Source organism: Molothrus ater, chromosome 7 (assembly GCF_012460135.2).
Source record: "Molothrus ater isolate BHLD 08-10-18 breed brown headed cowbird chromosome 7, BPBGC_Mater_1.1, whole genome shotgun sequence".
In the NCBI taxonomy this organism is placed as follows: domain Eukaryota; kingdom Metazoa; phylum Chordata; class Aves; order Passeriformes; family Icteridae; genus Molothrus; species Molothrus ater.
Genome location: NC_050484.2, coordinates 12,645,215 through 12,664,304, shown reverse-complemented (window position 1 = coordinate 12,664,304; position 19,090 = coordinate 12,645,215). Strand labels below are relative to the sequence as shown.

Genomic DNA, 19,090 nt, shown 5'->3' with positions numbered 1-19,090 from the left:
AGGAAGCAGAGGATGGCGTCCCTTGACCCCAGGGCGGCACTGGAGAGCGAGCGGGGAATGATGGAGGTGAGCCGGCGCCGGCAGCGGGGAACGGGAGCGGGCGGAGGAGCGCGCGGCCGCCTCAGCGTCCCCTCAGCGCCCGGCCGCGGGTGGCGGCTCCCGGCGGGGCGGGGCGGGCGGAGCTGCTGCGGGCACAGCCGGCCCCGGTCCCTCGGCTGCCGGCCGGCTCCGCCCCGGGCGGGGGGCCCGGCGGGAGACGGGGCGAGGCCAGGCGGGCAGCGCGGGCTCGGTGCAGCCGGGATGGGACCGGACCCGCGCCTTGCGGTGAGGCCACGGGGCAGAGGCCGCTCCTGAGCGGAGCTGCCGCCTCCCTGATGTGGTTGCGCTGTGGGAAGGCACTAGCCTGTGCCTCTGCTTAGGGGAGGGACTTGTTCTCCCCCTGCCTGCCCAGCGCAGTTGCTCTCAGGTGAAGGGGTGGCTGAGGTGCTTATGTGGTGTATTTCGAGGAGCAGTTTTTATTACTTTTGCACCCTTTTTATTTTACTTGTTGCGATGCAAGAGTGACAGTGTCTGGAGGGTCCCTCTTGACACTCTGGAGACTTTATCTGATGCCTTTGACACCCAGATACTATCAGAATGCAGCACTGATTTTTTTTTTTCTTTTAAATTATTTTTTAAATTTTAATATGTTTCATAGCTTTTGTTTGTTTTGTTAAAATGATTGAAAATTTTCATTCTCTACCTGCTGTACACAGACTAGTTAAATGAAGCCAAAACGAAGCATTGGTTTTAGAGACAGCTGCTAAAATAGATTTATTCGAATTTTACAAAATCAAATATTTCTGTATGTAACTGGTTGTTTACATTTGTTACAATTTAAAGGATTCTTTTGGTTGTAAAATATTTAAGCTTTATCTTGAATAGATAGTATTTATTTACTCTTAATCCAACAGTTTAAGATAGTTCCCACTGTAAATATCTTAACTAAGGCAGAATTATGCAGTCTTTCCTTGAACATCTGAAAAATCCTTTGTGGATTTATAGCTGTAGTCCCTGTTTTAAAAAAGTAAGGATCTCGGGCAGTCCAGATTTTGGCAACATAAATAAGGCATCTACATAGCAGATTTCCTTAATTTTATTAGCTTGTGGGATTAAGCTTGACTTCAGATGGTAAGCAAGCTGTATATCCTGTACACTAGTGGTTTTTCAAAACACTGATATAAAGAGAATGGGCTTTCCTCTAAGAAATTCCTCTAAGACAACAGATTTTCCTCCATTCTCCAACATACTGCAGTTACCACTCCTCAGCATCTTTGTGATGAAACTAAACGTTGGTGTGTTGAGGGTCTTTAATTTCCTTTTGGCGCAGTGGGTGGGGATGAATGGTTGTGGTGTCCCCTGCTGGCTGTGGGGACTTGCAGCTTTATCATAACATTGTATGTGTACAGTAAGACTTAAAATAGCAGGAAGTTGACTTCAAGCAGGTAGAACAAGTGATTTTACATAAGACATCACTCATGAGGGATAGTTTTCTGTGGTTTTCCTTCACTTTCTTTCAGATCCTGGCAGTGTATAGGAAATAGAACAGCACTATTGAGATCAGTTGATCTGGCCAAAAACCTTTTCTCAGCTGCCAGATGAAAAGGTTTATTGGAACAGCTGGAGTTTCTTGTTTATTTTGTTTTTTATTATTATTACATATATTGTAACACAATCGGAAGTAGAAGGAGTTTGGTGTTTTGGCAGATTGTTTTGTTTTGGGGGGTTAGAGGCTGTTTAAAGTTGAGCTGTTAAGATATTCCTTCTGACCATAGCTGCTATAACAGCTCAAGTATTTTATCATGAGCAGTGCATAGTCTCAGAAAGGACAACAATGTTTAGTACCCAGGGCCCATGAGGAAGAAAGAAGAAACAAAGTTATTCCAGAAGGAATGGTTAACATTTATATAGGAAAGACTGTCAAAATTACTTCCATATTAAAAAAAGATGTGCTGTAGACTTCAAAAAGATTTATCCATTTGTTCAACTGTTTGCAAAATGGTACAGAAAAATTTACATGCCTTAGGGCATGGAAAACATGCATTATTAATGTTATTTTAAAAGGCTCTTTAACTTCCATGTTGGCAGATGGGATGAGAGAAGTGTCCTGCACTGCAAATGGCCTCCTGTTTGACATTTATTGCTTGCTAGTCTGGAGTCAGCTTTGGTGGATGAGGAAGGTTGGTGACTCTAAGGTAGGTACTAGAAAGCTGATTTAATGTTTACGTTCCATAGCATAAAAGGCCTGTGTGACACCTGGAAGTCCTTTGTGTTTGGACACCTTAAAGCATGTAACTGCTTGTTGCTGCAGTCATATTTTTATTTAAAATTGTGAGATTCAAAATTGATGGGCAGATCTTTTGAGAAATAAGGCTTACTTTTCCAGCCTAGATAATTACTTTGTGTGGTATAGGTCTCATATGGGTTTTCTTACATATATCTCTTGTCTTAATTGTTAAGGCAACTTAGGAAATTAAGTAATTAAATTAATTTGACAAGGTTACTGCTTAATAACCTAACAGAGTGTGTGCTCTGCTCATAAGTATAGTATTTGATTTCATTAATTAAAAGTTAGCCCCTTCTGTCAAAGCTAAAACGTACTGCTAAATGTAATATTAGGGTAACCTAGTAAAGCAGAAGTTTCTTTTTAGAATGCAGCTTCATTTAAATCAGGATTTGGTCTGTAGCTGAAACAGTTTAGAGCTTTTAAAGAGCTTGTAGCTTGGACTGAGGAGGAGCTTCAGGATACAGTGAGTACGAGGATGGACTGACTTTAAAAAATTTTCTACTTACAGATGTTTGAGAGAATCAAACGATCTGATGGAGCTTCTGCTTCTTCAGCACAAGGTAAGAAGTTGAAAAAGTTCAAAGTAGTTTTTGTTGCAGTTACATTTAAAAACGTAATAACTGTCAATAGAACTATTAGTTTATCTTGCAGTTCAATTGCTTACTTTGATTTCTTAAATTTCGTTGTGGAACTTAGATGGAAGGAGTGACTTCTGAATCATCCACCAAGTTTCCATGTAGGTGTAATTCTCTTGTCCTGTTGTAAGCTGTTTGAGACACTTTACATTTTATCTCAGTAATCATGGATGTTGCAGTACCAATGTGGATTGCCTAGTCTTGAACCCAGACAAATCAGTAGAAAAACTCATTCACCTCAGCTATGAAAGAGTAAAGCTTATTTTATGAAGTTGTTGGATGAACTTTACGAGCAAACGGATCTCTTCATGCCTTTTTGAACTTACTAAACCTTTTATCTTCCTTTAAAATAGTAGGTTTGACAAATGCAATGTAAGAGAAGTAGCTAGGTGCAGGTAAAATGCTCCATCTTCATGTTACTCTGTTGGTTTTTGTGTTTTGTATATGTGTGTTTGGTTGGTTTATTTCTTGGTTGTTTTTGGTTTTTTGTAGGTATCCAAAGACATGGTGTTGAGGGCTCTCCACGACAGGACAGCAGTAGCAGGTAAGTTAGGTGATGATATAACTGGCATCCAGCTTACTGCTTACCAAAGTAAAATGGGAAGAATCTGCTTTTCAGCCTGTCTATTACCTTGTGTAATGGATGACAGTGACACAAAAGGGATTAAGTGTATGATTGGAGGTCCTTTGTATCTTACACCCATGTACTGGTAAAAACTGTGGGGAAGCATGTTGTAGTGCCCCAAACTACTGTGTAGGTGTCAAGTGTTTTTTGTCTTTTCTTCTTTTATTTCAAAATACTAACAAACATATGAATGAAAAGAAAAATTACCTTTTTCTTTAGAAGCAGTCATTTTCAGATTTCAGCTAACTGTGCCTTCAAGCTGTTATCCTTTGTTCTGCATTTAAGAAAAAAGTTTTTTAGTGAAATTTGCTTGAGAATACTTTAAAATACATAGTCTCACCATTACAGTTCTAAAATGGAAACAGTTATCTTGCAAGTTTTTCCCATCTGTGTAGGAAGATAGATATTTAGAATTTCCATGCTAAGGACATGGATTAAACAACACAACATGTCTTGACAAAATTACCTGCTTCTTTCAGTTTACACAGAAGAGGACAAGAACATCCTCGGCCTGGAGCATCCACTGTGCAAAATAGACAAGGATACTGCAACTGTTGCCATGTACACTACAGTAATCTGGAGCAGGTGAGACAGCTTCTGCATAATTTGGCAGCAGATAGCAAGGAGTACCTAAGGCTTTATCAACTCATAAATAATAAATATCAGTTTCTACACCAAACAAGCAATACTGAGTGAAAAATGAGCTGTTTGTGAATTGCACGATATGTGACCTCAGGAAGATCCCTTACTTATTTGTTACCTCTTGTAGAAGATGCTGATGGAGTAGCACACAGGTGCTTTTCTGAAGTGCCACACATTGTATCCATGATGGTTTTCTCTGTGTCTTTAATCTTGAGATCTCTATATATTTTAAAGTACTAGGGTTATAGTAATATCTTCGATATCAAGGCTAGAGACTTTTGATCAACCGTTTTCAGTTCTTTTGTCAGTCTCCTGTCTTACAGACTTTTTTGATGAGAAAAATGAGAAAGTAGAAGCCTATTTAATCTTCTGCACCTAAGAAAATTCTTGTTAATTTGACTGAATTGCAGGATGTTTGCTCATGTTAAGTTCAAGAATATTATAAGTAATTTATATATACATTTATAGTATTTGTTCTGGTTAAGAGACTTGTGAGCAGCTGTTGGATTTGTGAGAGTATTTGTACTAGTTAGAAGAGATTTGTCAGCAGCTACCAGAACCACTAATTTAAGTTCCAACTCAGAAAGATGTTTCAATACATTTTAGTATTATTTGAGACTGCCTAAACATACTTAAAAATCTCAATTAAGATTTTCAAATAGTAAAAGAAGATTTTATTTAAATATTTTCATAGCAATGGTGTAACGTTTAACCTGGGAAGGAATTTTTAGGACTAGGCCTGTGTGTTAGCAGTAGTATTAGACTAATCATCTGTTGCATCTTTCCCCAGCACATTTTCAGCTCCCAGCACAGACATTTTACAACATACTGTAGGAATCGTACGGGTACCAGTAGCTTGATGGAGCGTTTCCTTCAAGATGTTTTGCAGCATCATCCCCACAGATACCATGACAGCAGGTATAATACAGAAGGCTTTTTATTTTAATATGTATTAGTGGAATGCATGTGTTATGAATTCCTGTATTTGTTCTACTGCTGAGCAGTAAATTTGGCTCATTTGAGGTGAAACTTGCTCAATGGAGACAATTGCTGTTTATATGAAGACAAAACTTCACTACTTATGGATTTGAAACAACACCAGTAGTAGCTTTTAAATATGAAGACCTGAAAAAGAAGGAATATATAGGTCAGCACTTACAATGGCAGACTGTACAATCTCACATGCATTTACAAATTCTTAAAATTTGAGCATTATATGTTTTATTCTAAATATTTTAATTCTGGGCCATATGTGTATATATATATTTATATATTTATGTTTAGCAGTATATTTTATGCGTGTTTTGAAAGAGCTTATAATTTTGGTTTGTTGATTATGTCAGGTAAGTATTTACATGTTTATTTTTTCATTATCCTTCCAGTTTGCCTGTTCAATTAATACTTCAATTACATTAATTGGCCAATTCATTAATGCTCAAATTTTGGAAAGTGTTCTCTTTATCATTTGCGTGTTTCAAGAGTGATAAGAGGATCAGTGTGTTAAATTTTTCTCTGTAGATGAAGGAAAATCCATTAAACCTCATTTGTAATGTTTTGAAAGGCAGACAAAAATCCCAGTTTGATCCCAGCACTGTACAGTGTTTCTCAATATGCAACTCTGCTATATGTCTTGACAAACAAGCAGAAGGGTGTTTTGTCTGAAAGCACTCATTGGTATTATCAGGGATATGCCAGAACTAGCTAATATGCATGTCTATGCCAGACTAGCCCAGGACATGATGTACATGTCACCACAAGTAAATAAATTGTCCTCCCATCTTAAATAAATAGATTTTATCACACTGTCAAGAACATTCAGCATTTTTTGCTGTGGAGAAAATACAGGATTCACTTTAAGACAGGCTTCTCTGGAGGTGTCACTAATACAAGGTTGTTGCTTTGCTGAATGAAACCTACTAACAAGAAAAAACAATCTACCCAGATTCCTCTAATTTGTTGGTAGAAGGAATAGAATGAGAAAAATAATATATAAAATCTAGATTAAGTTGGAGGAAGGAGTGGTAAGTAATCCCAAATCTAGACAGAGTTTGGAGGAAGTAAAGCAAAGACGGAAAAGAAAGCATTAATAGATTTATGCTGTGGTTGTGCTCTGAAAAGAAAGTTATGATCTTAACTGACACTTGAGGTAAGATTTTGATTCTCTTCTTTCTCATGTTAAAACACTTGGATTTATATACAGTTTCACACAGTTCTTTAAATACCTGTTTTTACTGTTTAGCTGAATTCATACAAGGGATCTTTATGTGTAATTTAAAAAGACTATGGAAATATTTGTAAGACTTGATTTGTTTTACAGAACCAGTATACCTAGTAGTTATGTGGAAAAAGGAAAAATTCATCAGAGCTTTGCCTTATACTGAATTTCAAAGGATATTGTTGTTCTCCCCCAGTAAAAAAACAAAACAAAACCAAACACCCACAAACCACCAAATCATTCCTTCCTCCAAACACTTGGTATGTAATTTTTTTACCTAAGGAAATAGTATTGAGCATTTTAGGGGATAATTTGTAGCAAAACTGTCAAAAGTTATTAACTATATAAAATTGTTGTTCTGTTCTCTTCCCCTAGGGACATTTGCTTAAGAGTAATTTTTGAGAAGTGCTTGTAGGCTGTTAACTGAGCTAGAGACCTAGGAGTTTGCTATAGTTTCTCCATATGAAAATCTATCTAATATTATACTCAGTCTTTCAGCAAGGTCCAGGTGCCAGGATGCAAAGATGTTTCACACAAAGATGGAAGAGCCCTGAAGTTAGGAAGTTAAAAGATTAATTCTGTTGCATCTGGCATTCCCTTTAGGTCCTATTTCAGAGCTTAGGTGACCATGCAAGGGCAAAGCAGCATTTCAGATGATAAGCATTGTTTGATCATCTGATGTATTTGATTACTTTGCATTCATATAGTAATAGTTCTTTTTAAATGTTTCATTATATGAGATTTCTCTTGCTTACTCAGTCCTATATCCCTTAACTGTATGTAGTCTTAGTTATATAACCAAGGAAATTACTGTACTATAATATTTGTTCACAATACTTCTGTTAGCTGATGTCTGCCATGTATTAAAGTAAGCATCTGTTTGGGTCTCACAAGATAGTTATAATTTTTGAGTGAAACACAGTATTCTCTTCTTCAGTTATATTTACGTATTTTAAAAATTGTTTCCATTAAATTTGCCTGGCTGCTCCACATAAAGCCTTGTGGGTTCCTGTGTTGCATAGGAAAAATAGTCCATATCTGTCACCTGTGTTAATTCTGGAAGACACAAACCCTTGTGTTTGAGGCAGTCTTAAAGACAGAACTGCCAGTTACAGAATATATAAAAATCTGTTGTCACTGCAAGACTGAGCTATCCTAACTTGGCTTCTTGCAGGAGTGAGTCAGAAGCTGTGATATGTCTGTGAGAAACAGTAAACATGGAATTCCTTGGCCACATGTGCAGAGTTCCTATCAGGCAACCGTGTTTTGTAGGTTAAAGGGCATTTATACTCAACAATGGTTTTATACTGTGTCCTATTATTATGTTCCATTTCTTTACAAAGCTCAATTTTAAGTAATGATCGTATGATCAGTGAAATCACCTCTTTATAGGCTTATCACTTCAAACAAAGGAAATATCTTTACTTTTTCTGCTGTGCTGTATTTATGAAATCATTGTAATCTATGTTTGGCCATTCTTAATTGATGATTGCATAAAGAGGGTGCTAGACTAATGCCCAAATTGTTATCTTTAGCGTTGTGGAGCATTTCCCCCTCCATAATTTTAAAACATTGAATATCTCTGTGATAGATAGAACAACAGAAATAGTAATTTCAGTTTATTCATTAGAAGTGATACAGTGTAGGTAATGACTATTAAAAAACCCCCACACTGCTGTTGTTCGAAACATTTTTAGCATATTTACAGTATTTATCTTAGCTGCTTTTTTCTTCCCTCCCCTTTAGACCAACCTATGATGACATGCCATTCCCCGTCACTCTGGAAGCCCCTAGGATTTCTTGCCCATCCTCAGAAGAGATGCAGAAAAAGAGGAATAGTGAGAAACAGGAGATTTCCAGCAAAGACCAGGAGTCCATTCGTGAAATAGGCTCTTCTGTTCCATGCCTGTCTCGGGAGGGCACAAAGAAAACTTTTGTTACAGAAGCAGGTTTTCAAAAACTTCAAAGAGGCCAGGAATGTGTTCCAGGGAAATCCCAGCAGTCTGCTGGCATTTGTAGTGATAAGAAATGGGTAAATCTGAAACGTGCTCGAATCGCAGGTCATAGCCATGAAGGTCAGTCTACAGCTGTGAGCCCTGTACCTCAGCAGTTTTCTCTCAGTCCTACAAGCCACAGTTCCTCTGTTAATCCTAAAACAGGAAAAAATGTTAGGGATTTGGCAGCATCAAGTCTGTTTCTGCGAAGAGGATGTGATGAAAGAGCAGTGGAGGTCTGCAGTAGGGATGTGTTATTGAACCCACGCTTGAATCCCGCTCCAGCACTGGTTCACCCAAAATGCCCTTCAGTTTCTCATCAGAATCCTACACATAGCCACAGCAATTCTTCCTTTATTACCTCAGGTCAATCTCTCTCAAAGCGAGATAGTTTACGAACTCAGGATGAAACTTTGGTGTCTGATCTCCATCTCAGGGATACTGTGGGTATCAGCAGCTCCTTAGATCTTGGGACATCCCCACAACTAGCAAGATGCAAAAACATAAAGACAAACAGAGGTGATGAAAGTTCAGTGGATGAGACTATTGAAGATGTAATTGTGAAATACTGCCATGAAACTACATCTGAAGATTATTTCAAAAAAGAGAATAATCCCGGCGTACCTTTTTCATCACTTCTGGATCATACTAATTTAGAGGGCTCTGAAATGAGTTTTGACTGTGATGCACCAATCCAGGTAGGAACAGATTTACCCAAGGCAGCTATAAAAGATATAGAATTCCTGAAAGAGGTCCAAGTATGTTTGCAAGATAAGGACTATGGAACACAGCTCTCTTCTGTTTTAAAAACTGAGTCATTAGAGAAAATAGAAGCAGTGAAAAAGGATGTCGTAGTTCATACCGAAGAACCAGTTCTTCCAGCCCTGCCTCACGTGCCTCCTTCTTTTGTGGGAAAAACTTGGTCTCAAATAATGTATGAAGATGATATAAAAATTGAAGAACTTGTGCGCGATTTCAGGGAAGGTCGTTTTCGCTGCTACTTTAACAGTGAATCCTCAGCCAATTGTACAGGGAAGAGAATGAAGAAAAAAAAGCAGAAGGATGAAAAAAGGATCAATATTATTGAGGGTAATAGAACAGAAAATGCACCAGTTAAGGCAGTGCCAGAATTTAATGATGCTTTAAGTGGTGGCTCTGATTTTGATAACCCGTCTTTGGCCTCAGATACACTATGCAACCCACAAATTGTAAAAATGCCTAGGAAAAGGACATGGCGCCTGGCTTCAAGGTGTCAGGTGGTTAAAGTCAGCCATGGCACCCAAACAAGTCTGCTGAACTACCCTGTGGCAAAAAGGAAAATGTCTAGAAGGGAATCTGATCCAGCTGATCAGAAAGCAAGCATTGCATGTCTGGAGAATGAAAAAACTCCAAACATGAAAACTAGACTATGTGCCCTTAAACTTCCAGAGTCCTATAGCAAGATCATGAGTCCTGTACAGCCCAAGACAGTGGTGTATGTACTCTCATGCCCAGAAGTAAAACAGTGCAAAGGTAAACCTATAGATATTCCCAAAATGAGGAAGAATCATCACTCCACAGATAGCAAGGACTCTGTAAGATATAAATACAAACAGTGTTCTCTCAAATATTATGACCCACTGACAAATCGAATTCTGAAAACGCCTCCTAAGAGTACAGTTGGAGAAAAGGCCAAAAAGCCCTCTCATGTTCGACAGCTTTTCAGAAGTCTCAGCTTTGATACAAACATGAAGAAACTAGCTGATACACAGAGAGAAAGCACACCATCAAAGTCACTCAATTGGTCAGACTTCTGTAGTTCTTCTTCAGCATCTTTCCTACCAGATCGAGATAAAGGGAATGAGACAGCCTCAAGTCAAAAGGCAGATGGACCATCTGTTGCCACAGAAAAAACAGATTGTCTTGTATCTGAGAACTCTTTTAAACACCTAATCATTTCACCTTTGAACTCTGTGATAGAAGGAGATTATAGATTAATCCCATTCAATAGAATTACCAAAACTCCTCTGACCTCCATCAGGAGTGAGTGGTCAGAGAGGGAGACTCCAAAAGCAATATGGAAGAGAAAAGAAGGCACTAACAAAGAACCAGTTTTTTCCAGAAAGGCTGCAGGATCTAAGTCTGTCAGATGTACTCTTGAGAGGAGAGGAAACAGAGTAACCACAGGCAAACAAACGTCCAGAACTAAAAAACAGCAGAAAGAGGGGATGAGAAGACAACTTCAGCCTTGTGCCCAGAAATCTGCTTTCTCCATCCATAGGTACCAGACAAGGAAAACTACAGTGGGAAAGCACCCTAAGAAAGAAAAGCCTGATGCAAAAAAATTAAAGGTGAGGAGGAAACCAAAAAGGGCCTTTCTGAACTCAACAGTTGTAACAGGGATTCCTGAAAAAAGGCAGAAAGTCACATCAGAATCTTTTCCCAAGAAACCAGAGCAAGCTTCCTCCAAAGTCAGGAGCTGGGAAGTAAGTGGAGATCGGGGTCATCCTGGCACTGTGAACCGGCCCTCTAGAAGAACCTCTGCTGTACCATTACTTCGAAACTGTCTTGTTCTACCAGGTGAGAGCTAGCTACCAAAAGAACTTTTTTTTTCTTTTTTTTTTTATAGCCAGCACCTGGAAGAAGGAAGGAGGAAAAAAGAAGGCCATAGACAATGCAGTTGAAATGCTAGAGCTCCAGAAATTGCAGAGCCAGTCTAATGTGAAATAAATACAACTGTAAACTCAGCTCTTGTTCCTGGAATATGGGGACAATGTATTGCACTGTTCTACTGTGTAAAGCTGCAGAAGTTGTGGATTTGATTTAAAAGCACTTATATTTACTAGTCTTCACCTGTACATCAGCAAAATGACCTTGAATGGTATCATATTGTTATTATGGTATTATCAGTGCGTAACAGTGCACTGTAATAAGGTAATCTAGAAGCTGTGTTAATTAATTGTGCCTATTTAAATTTTTTCACGTAATTCTAAAGTGCAGAAGATGACTCACTTGCTATGCTAGAAATTTAATGAAGACACATCAATCAGGGCTGAATTCTGTGTATGTATTTTGTGTTTGTGTATACGTGCACCTAATTCAACACATAATATATACTTGCCTGTGGAATGGCATTAAAATTAATACAGTATGATACAATTCAGATCAATTCAATGCTTTCTTGAAATGAAATATAATTTTACGCATTTTTGTATTGACTTCTTTGTTCCTGAAATCGTGTCCAAAGCTTTTTTTTTTTTTTTTTTTGAACTGAAAGTCACTGTGGGCTCTCATCAAGCAATAATGGACCATGCTGGTAAGGAAATATGTCTCCTTAGGGAACTGTTCAAGTGGTGGTAGCTGAGGTGAAATCTTGAATTTTAAAAGAAATACAGGGTTATGTTTGGGGGCTTTTTTGTTTGTTTTTAATAACTTGTTGATTAAGTTTGTAGGTGAATTTCACATTCTTTAGTGGGGGGGGATGGAAAAGTTATAATGCAAAAAAAACCAAACAGCAGCAAGTTGTTTCAGAATGTCAGCCTTGAGTTTGGGGTTCTGTGCTTTTCTGGCTTTATTTGGTGTAGTGTTGGTTAAATTTTTATGGACTAGAGTGCAAACTTTCTTTCTAAATTTTCAGTAAAATATTTAAATAAACCTAACACAGCATCCATCTAAATGTATTAGAGTTCAAATATTTGGTTAAAAAACCCGGTTGAATAAAAATTATATTCCACAGAGATTCAAGTTAGGCCCCTGATGTTCCATCTACTATGGTTTTATGGCAAAAAAAAACCAAAACCCATGGTGTTTTAGCTTAGTTGCTTGGGTTTTTTTCTTTTTTTGATAGTTGTTATGAGGACAGTTTATTTGATGTGGTTAGGAGACATAAAGCAAGTCTCATGGATGTTTCTGTGCTTTAAAACCTAAGATTAATGGTTAATTTCCAGTAAATTAAGCACGCAGTTAAACATCATCATAATCCAGGCTTTGGTTTTCAAATCTTCAGTTTGATATATTATATAATCTATTTTACCTTGAAGGTCTTCATAAATTCTCTAGTGGTACAGTACATTTTTCAGAACGCAAGAAAAACGTGGAAAAGAGCAGACCTTACCATCTCTGGCATTGAAAATATCTGTGCATGTTCCCCCCAGAAAATAAAACCCTTCTTGATTCTTCATTCACTTCTTTCTGAAGTGTCAAGGGTCACAGATTTGGGCTGAGATAAAGGTGGACCTGGAAATGGTTTATTTTAATATACAGTATCTGAAGGAAATATAAAAGCTGTCATCATGAACCACATGTTCAGAGAATATTTTGAGGATGTTTTGAGGATGTTTTTAATGTATATACATATTTCCTAAGATAAATAAAAGATGTGCATGTGTCAACTGGAAAGTAAGTTCCTTTACAAGTCAAATATGGTCTGACAGATTTTTTTTTAATTTGATTTGTTTTAATTTATTTTATTTTTTATATAAAAGTTGATTTCTTTGGACGAGTTTTCCTATGGTTTTCAGTAGACACAGAATCTTATGACTGTATTGCAAGTCACTGGAAAATGAAGGGCTGTAATATAAATTTTTATAGCCCTCAACTAATTGTGCCTGTATAATTTAATATTTTGTCTAACATAAAACTGATGTTTTTAAAGCAAAGTTTTAAAGGAATGGTTTTTATAGAAAGCTAATTTTTAGATAAAGCAAAAGAAGATTTTTAAATAAAGTTTGTTTTAAAGCAAAGCTTTAACTATAGATAAGTCCCACTCTAACATATTTTTATGATACAAGAATGTTTTCCTATCTAACTTCTTCCATCTTATTTTTCACAGTATTTCACATGTGAAGAGCATGAATTATTCTGTGTGTGAATAAGTTTTAATGCACATTGTACTTTAAGAACACTAACGTGTAATTGTTTAGAGTCAAAATACTGTTCTCCATACTCATTCATTGTACATTTGTCTTATTCCGGTGCACAACTTTTCCTTGAAATCTTGAGTAATAAAGATGTGTTGAGGACTATAAAATTACTAATATTTTTAGACTGTAATGTCTTTTGTTTTTGGTAATAGACTCTCTTATCAGGGTGAGATTTTTAGAAGAAAAATGTTATATTCAAATAAGAGTGTAAGTAGCTATATATTTTCCTTAAAAAAAAGAAAAATGAAAAAAAAAGGTACGTAAACATTTATTAGAAGAATTAAGACTTGAGGTACAAGTCTGGACAACCAACATTTATGTGGTTGACATTGTCAAAATAAGGTTTACTGTAGGCTTGGATGTTAATCTGTGCCTCTTCTGTGCATGTTTGATGACCACTAGGAAAAAGAGGAAATACTGTGATATGAGAAGCAAAAGCAGAAACTGCTTTGGAATGAGAATTATGAACATATTTGCAAAACAAAATATTGCAAAGATACTTAATATCATGTGCAAGAAGGAGAAAATTCTGGGGTCTTGAGAAATAGGCAAGCACTTTCCTGTTAGATAAGTAATGGAGTTTCTGCCCTTATGGAATAGAACATTGTTTCATTAGCAGTGTGACCAATACTTCAAAACATGGTTGTGAAGTCTAGAAGTCTACAGCAATGGCAAACTTGAGAACTGAAATACTTTCTCCAAAATTGGTGGGTGGGTTTGTTGTTTTTGGGTGATATTGTTTCTGTTTTTGTATGTGTTTCTTTTTCCCTTTTGTATTTTTTTTTTGGTTGTGGGGGGAGACTGAGTTCTTTTAATATCAGTGGACAAAGAGGCAAAGAGGTTTTGTCAGTATTTTTGCATGTCTTAACATAGAGAAGCAAGAAAAGAGCTGGAGTAGAGAGGAATAAAGTCATGCTTTTTGAATTAAATTGGCAGCAGTTAGAACCAGTACCTTTTTTAATAGTTGAGAAAAATGTTACCTTTTCTTCTTCAGTACATTTGCAATTTTGACCTGTTTGTAGTTTTTATTATACATTTTATTATTTTTAAAAAGTCTCTCCCCACATAAAGTACTCATTAAACCTTTCAAAACAGTCTTATTGTAAGCAGATAGATTTTTATTATTCATTAGGATTGTGAATCATGAGTGTGACTCTCTCATATTGTGCCAGGTGCTAGCCAAACATAAAATAGTAATCCCTCAAAACTTCAGATATCTGACACTTGCACCTTGCAGTTCTTCAGTTAATTTTCTGTTAGGATTTTTTTGCTCTCTTCTTATTTCTGACAGGTTTGTATCCAATGTTCTGGTAATTGTGTTATGAAAGTACCCCTCTCTGGGACTCAGATAAATGAGGTTATTTCTGTTTATAATGAGCCCATGGCTTCATCTGAAATTGTGTTTTAAGTTTCATGCTGAATTTGTGCCCAAATGAGAATGTGTTTTGTGGTTTTCATGTTGTTATTGATTATGTATTTTGCAATAATTTTGCTTGATGTTGTAATTTTTTATCTGCTTCTCTATTTCTTTTGTCTGTGGTCATTTGACACAATGTGGGTTTGTAAGGATACAGCAATACTACAGGCTGGTTCAGTGGTGTTGCTGGATGTTCTTTCTCTGTATCTTCTGCTCATTTTATTTCAGATTTGTTGTTTCCATCGTTTTTCTGAGTCATGTATTTGGATTTCTTTTTTTATGTTGTAAAGAGCTAAATTTCAGGGCAGTACGTTCTGTTTGGAATAAATCAGGACAGGTGACAAGAGGATGTTGTCCCAGTCTGAAGTGCAGAGGGCAGGTTGGCACAGGTTCTCCTGTGCTTGGGAGTCTGCTTTACCTCACTGAATAGTGTGAAACAGGAGTGGGATGATGATTCTTGATTCTTTTGCCAGTCTTCCTTTCTTCTTCCCTTGGGGTCACTCTGCCTGAGAACAAAGTAATCTGAACTCATACTGTTTTCATACTGGAAATAAGGGGTTTTCAGCTTTTGCTGTTTTGGGGACAGATAGGAAAAGCAAAATGTATCACTTTCACTAATGTAACTAAAATCACTGAATTTTTGCCTTTAATGTTTTATCTACTGAATTACAGCATTCCTGATAATATTTTTCAGAAAAAATTGTAATAGCATAGTTCTGAGCATGCCCAGAAGCAAAGGTTTTGTTCCTTGTTTGTTTTGCAGTTATAAATTCATTCATTCCTTCAGCAGAACAAATCTTGTTTTAATAAAATAAAGACTGAATATGTGCTTTTGGAGTTTATTTATTCTTGGAGTTTACCTTGAAGCTATTTGCTATAATTTGTTGTGGAAAGAACACAAACAGAATGCTATGGAATAAGCTACTACTATGAAGGCAGACAGTCATAATTTAAACAACTGTTCACAATGGTGTGATATCTTGACTCAGTGAAGCCAAGATTCATCCTATTCTCTGCCAGCTGAAGCAATGACACCTAGGATGGCATTGAAAAGATGACAGATACATTTAAAATGTCTAACTTCATTTTGGCAGCATGAAACCAAGAAGCCCCGACCACATGGCAAGCCAGATGCCTGCAGCACTTACTCATTAAGAGTTTTTTGAGAATGTGCACTTACCAAATGACAGCAGGGGCTGGAAATATTATAGTCTTAAGCAGCTTTCTACTTTATGCAAAACAGTTTGGCATCTGTAATCATAGACCAAATAAAGGCAGGCAGAACTCTCTTCAAAACTGTGTGCAACAATGCTTTTAAGAGTATGGTAAACAGATTACTGGAATGCCTTGCACAGTATAATACCTTGTTCTATAAATTTGTTAGTCATTTGCTGTTTGTAGCAGTGCCTGTTTAAACCAGGTGTGATTTTTTTACAGGAGCAACACACAGAGATGTGTCAGATCAGTAAATGGCTGAGAAGCAGAGGCATGTGGTTTCCTGAGGCTTTAGTAAGTCATAAAATTTCAGGACATGCTTTGCAGTTTTCAGTCCATACTTGAAAATATCCATGTATTATGTAGTTGGCTGAATGAAGTTAATACTGTGCTATCAAACAGTGATTTAACTGAAGAAATAATTGTTCAGCCATCTAAACATGGAGTTACAAGCATGATACTATAACCAAAGTTTAAGTCAGGTGCTTGCTCTTTCATGGAAAATATTTTTCATAAAAATAAAAGGCTTATAGAGTGTAGAAGGGAGATCCAGTCCAAATCGGTGTGTTTGAGAGTTATGATGGAATTAATAGCACAGTTTTGGTTGGATTGGGATTCACTGGAGTAATTAGTGTTATAATTATTGTCTTTTGATGGTTCTGGAAGTCATAATTATTTATTGAGGTGCAGAAGCATTTTTCATGAAACGTACGAACACATCATTATTGAAGTTTGTGATTTAACAGTTTCAGCCTTTCTAAACTTAGGTTCTTTTTTGTCAGTGTTCTACCCTTAAGGAAAACTGAAATACAGCTTTTCCCAAATACTGGGAATCATAAACAGGTTTTTCAGTATCACGCATCCTCAAATATAATTGTACTTTAATGTTTTAGAGCTGGTCAGCTTCTCATATTTGATGTGTCATACTGCATTAATGTTGGCACTGGTGCATCTGAAAATCTTGGTTGTAGCTTACTGAATTATGATTAATATTGCACAAAAAAGTTGCAGAATCAAAATCCACCCTTGCTAGCTCATGCAGAGAGCTTAAATTCTGTGCTGGCCTGGAGATTGTGCTGTAAGAATGAACAGAGAAGCTGAAGCTGTGGATGCAAGGCATGTGTATGTCTTGCTTTTTATTACACTGAAATTTTAAGATGAAGAGAGAGGTAGAAGTGATGCATAAGACTTAAATATGTATTTTAGATTGGAACTAGATCAATGAATATTTAGCTTTGGAGGGGTTGTTTTGTTTTGGTTTTTTAATGTTTATTTTATCTGAACCTTGGCAAACAGTTGTCAAAATCCATCTACTCCTATAGTGATGCAGCTCAGAATCTGTCACTCACTCTTCTGGTATGTTGCTTTTATTTGCTTAATGTATGGATAATATTTCTCTTTACTGCTGCTTGTTTCGTACTTTCAGCCACTGGTAAGAGGGGGGAAATGTTTATAACAAAGGTTGTGCATGTACATCCTTTTGAAGGCTAAAGAGAAAAGTTGTAAGGCAATACATGGCTACCAGCAGCTTTCTCCACATGCCAAAAGGAGCTTTGTTAAAATTCAGGTCTAATGATGAGTAATAAATCAGTTGTCCAAATAGTGATAGAAACACTTTTCATTTTATTGGCATTAGTTGCAATCTGCATAAAATTAAAAGTAAACATACTGACTTTTTGGTGACAGTTATTTTATAGATTTCTAAATGTATCTAGTGCTTTAATTTTTCGATCTGTTCTAGCAAAATATCATTTCCTGAGTTATTGCCAACACACTCTAGTTCTGATTGAATCTGGAGTCAGGGTAATAATGGAGTCAAAGTCAGCATATTTTTACCTACCACAATTAGTTACTGTTCATGCAGCACTTTCTGTGGATGTAAAGAACTCTTAAGTGTTTAATATTATCAAGAATTATCTTTTGTATTATTCTTATTTTAGACATTAGTGTTAAGTTTATTTTTAAAAATGCATGGATACATTTATATTTTTGTGAATAGAAATGTGTGTTTGTCATTGATAAGCACAATATTTTTTATTTTTAGAGCTCAAAGGAGAGCACTAATGAAACAGTATTTTATGTATTTTTATTTCCAATTATACAGCGACTATTAACTTTTTCTGTGCTTAGCAAATTTCTGTTTTCCTCCCTCACACTCCACCATTTTAAAATAAGAATTCATCTGCAATGCAGAGTTCTCCATCTTTATTTTCTCAGAGTAGGGTGTGATGAGTGTCATTCGGCTGTATCACGAAGATGGTTTTATGTAATTATGTACTTATTGCATATGCCTTCATAACTACCTTTGCCTTTTCATGGAAGCTGTAAAGGGGAGCCAAGGATCTCTGTCTGGCCCTCGTTCTTCTGTCTTGCTTTATTGCCCATCCCATCCTTCTCAAGCTCCTTATGCATCCAGTGGGTCAGCTCCCCTCTTTACCTTTATTTCATTGAGCTCTACAGTATGTTGGAAAACAACCATTTTTAATTCACAGGAAAAAAATTAATTTAAACTATTTTCAACCATTTTTTCCTGTAATACTCACATTCTAGTGCATGTGTGGGGAAACAACAAAATTCTGCCTTCTATTTTGGCAAGCCTTGTGTTCCCACCATCTCCCCATAGCTCCCAGAAGCGCAGGAAGGGCTGAGGTTGGCAGGCACCTCTGGTGACCATCTGCTCCAATCCCCTGCTCCCAGCAGGCTCAGCTGGAGCAGGCTGCTCAGGACCAGCCACATCCCACGGATTCTGAGCATTTCCAAGCAAGGACATTCCACAGCCTTTCTGGGCAACCAGTTCCAGCACCTGGCTACCCACACCCTCATCGTTAAAAAGGTTTTATCTCTGTGTTTGAACAGATGTGTTTCAGTTTGTGCTCACTAGGTCTTGTCCTTTCCCCACCCGAGTTCTGCACGTTTGTTCCCTGGGTGGCAGCTGGCCCAGTGCTCGTGCCGTGTGTCCCTTGGTGTGCTGGCACTGTCCACAGGGGCCGTGGGGAACAGCTGGCACTGACACCCTTGCCCAGCTGTTCCAGGGGAGATTTTCTTCAAGCAGGGAGCCCAGCTCCCCATTGGTGAAGGTGAAGGTGCCAGTGAGGGCCCGTGTGAGGTTTGGTTTTCCTG

At 37.3% G+C, this 19,090-nt stretch overlaps 1 protein-coding gene across 1 annotated transcript; it reads left to right on the top strand.

The window, feature by feature from the left end:
- Positions 1-268: 268 nt before the first annotated feature.
- ZDBF2 (zinc finger DBF-type containing 2) lies at positions 269-15,578 on the top strand. The gene is made up of 8 exons (XM_054515478.1): positions 269-324; positions 2,128-2,234; positions 2,835-2,886; positions 3,454-3,505; positions 4,066-4,171; positions 5,019-5,146; positions 8,190-10,996; positions 11,694-15,578. Exons 2-8 carry the CDS (start codon positions 2,133-2,135, stop codon positions 11,774-11,776), a joined length of 3,330 nt encoding a protein of 1,109 aa, XP_054371453.1. The 5' UTR covers positions 269-324; positions 2,128-2,132; the 3' UTR covers positions 11,777-15,578.
- Positions 15,579-19,090: the final 3,512 nt, after the last annotated feature.

What these genes read in the sequence shown, in the direction of transcription:
- ZDBF2 (XM_054515478.1), top strand. Translation starts at nt 2,133, where the DNA reads ATGAGAGAAGTGTCCTGCACTGCAAATGGCCTCCTGTTTGACATTTAT. An exon ending in GGAAGGTTGGTGACTCTAAG is followed by an intron (nt 2,235 to 2,834) that starts GTAGGTACTAGA and finishes TTCTACTTACAG; the next exon opens with ATGTTTGAGAGAATCAAACG. An exon ending in ACTACAGTAATCTGGAGCAG is followed by an intron (nt 4,172 to 5,018) that starts GTGAGACAGCTT and finishes ATCTTTCCCCAG; the next exon opens with CACATTTTCAGCTCCCAGCA.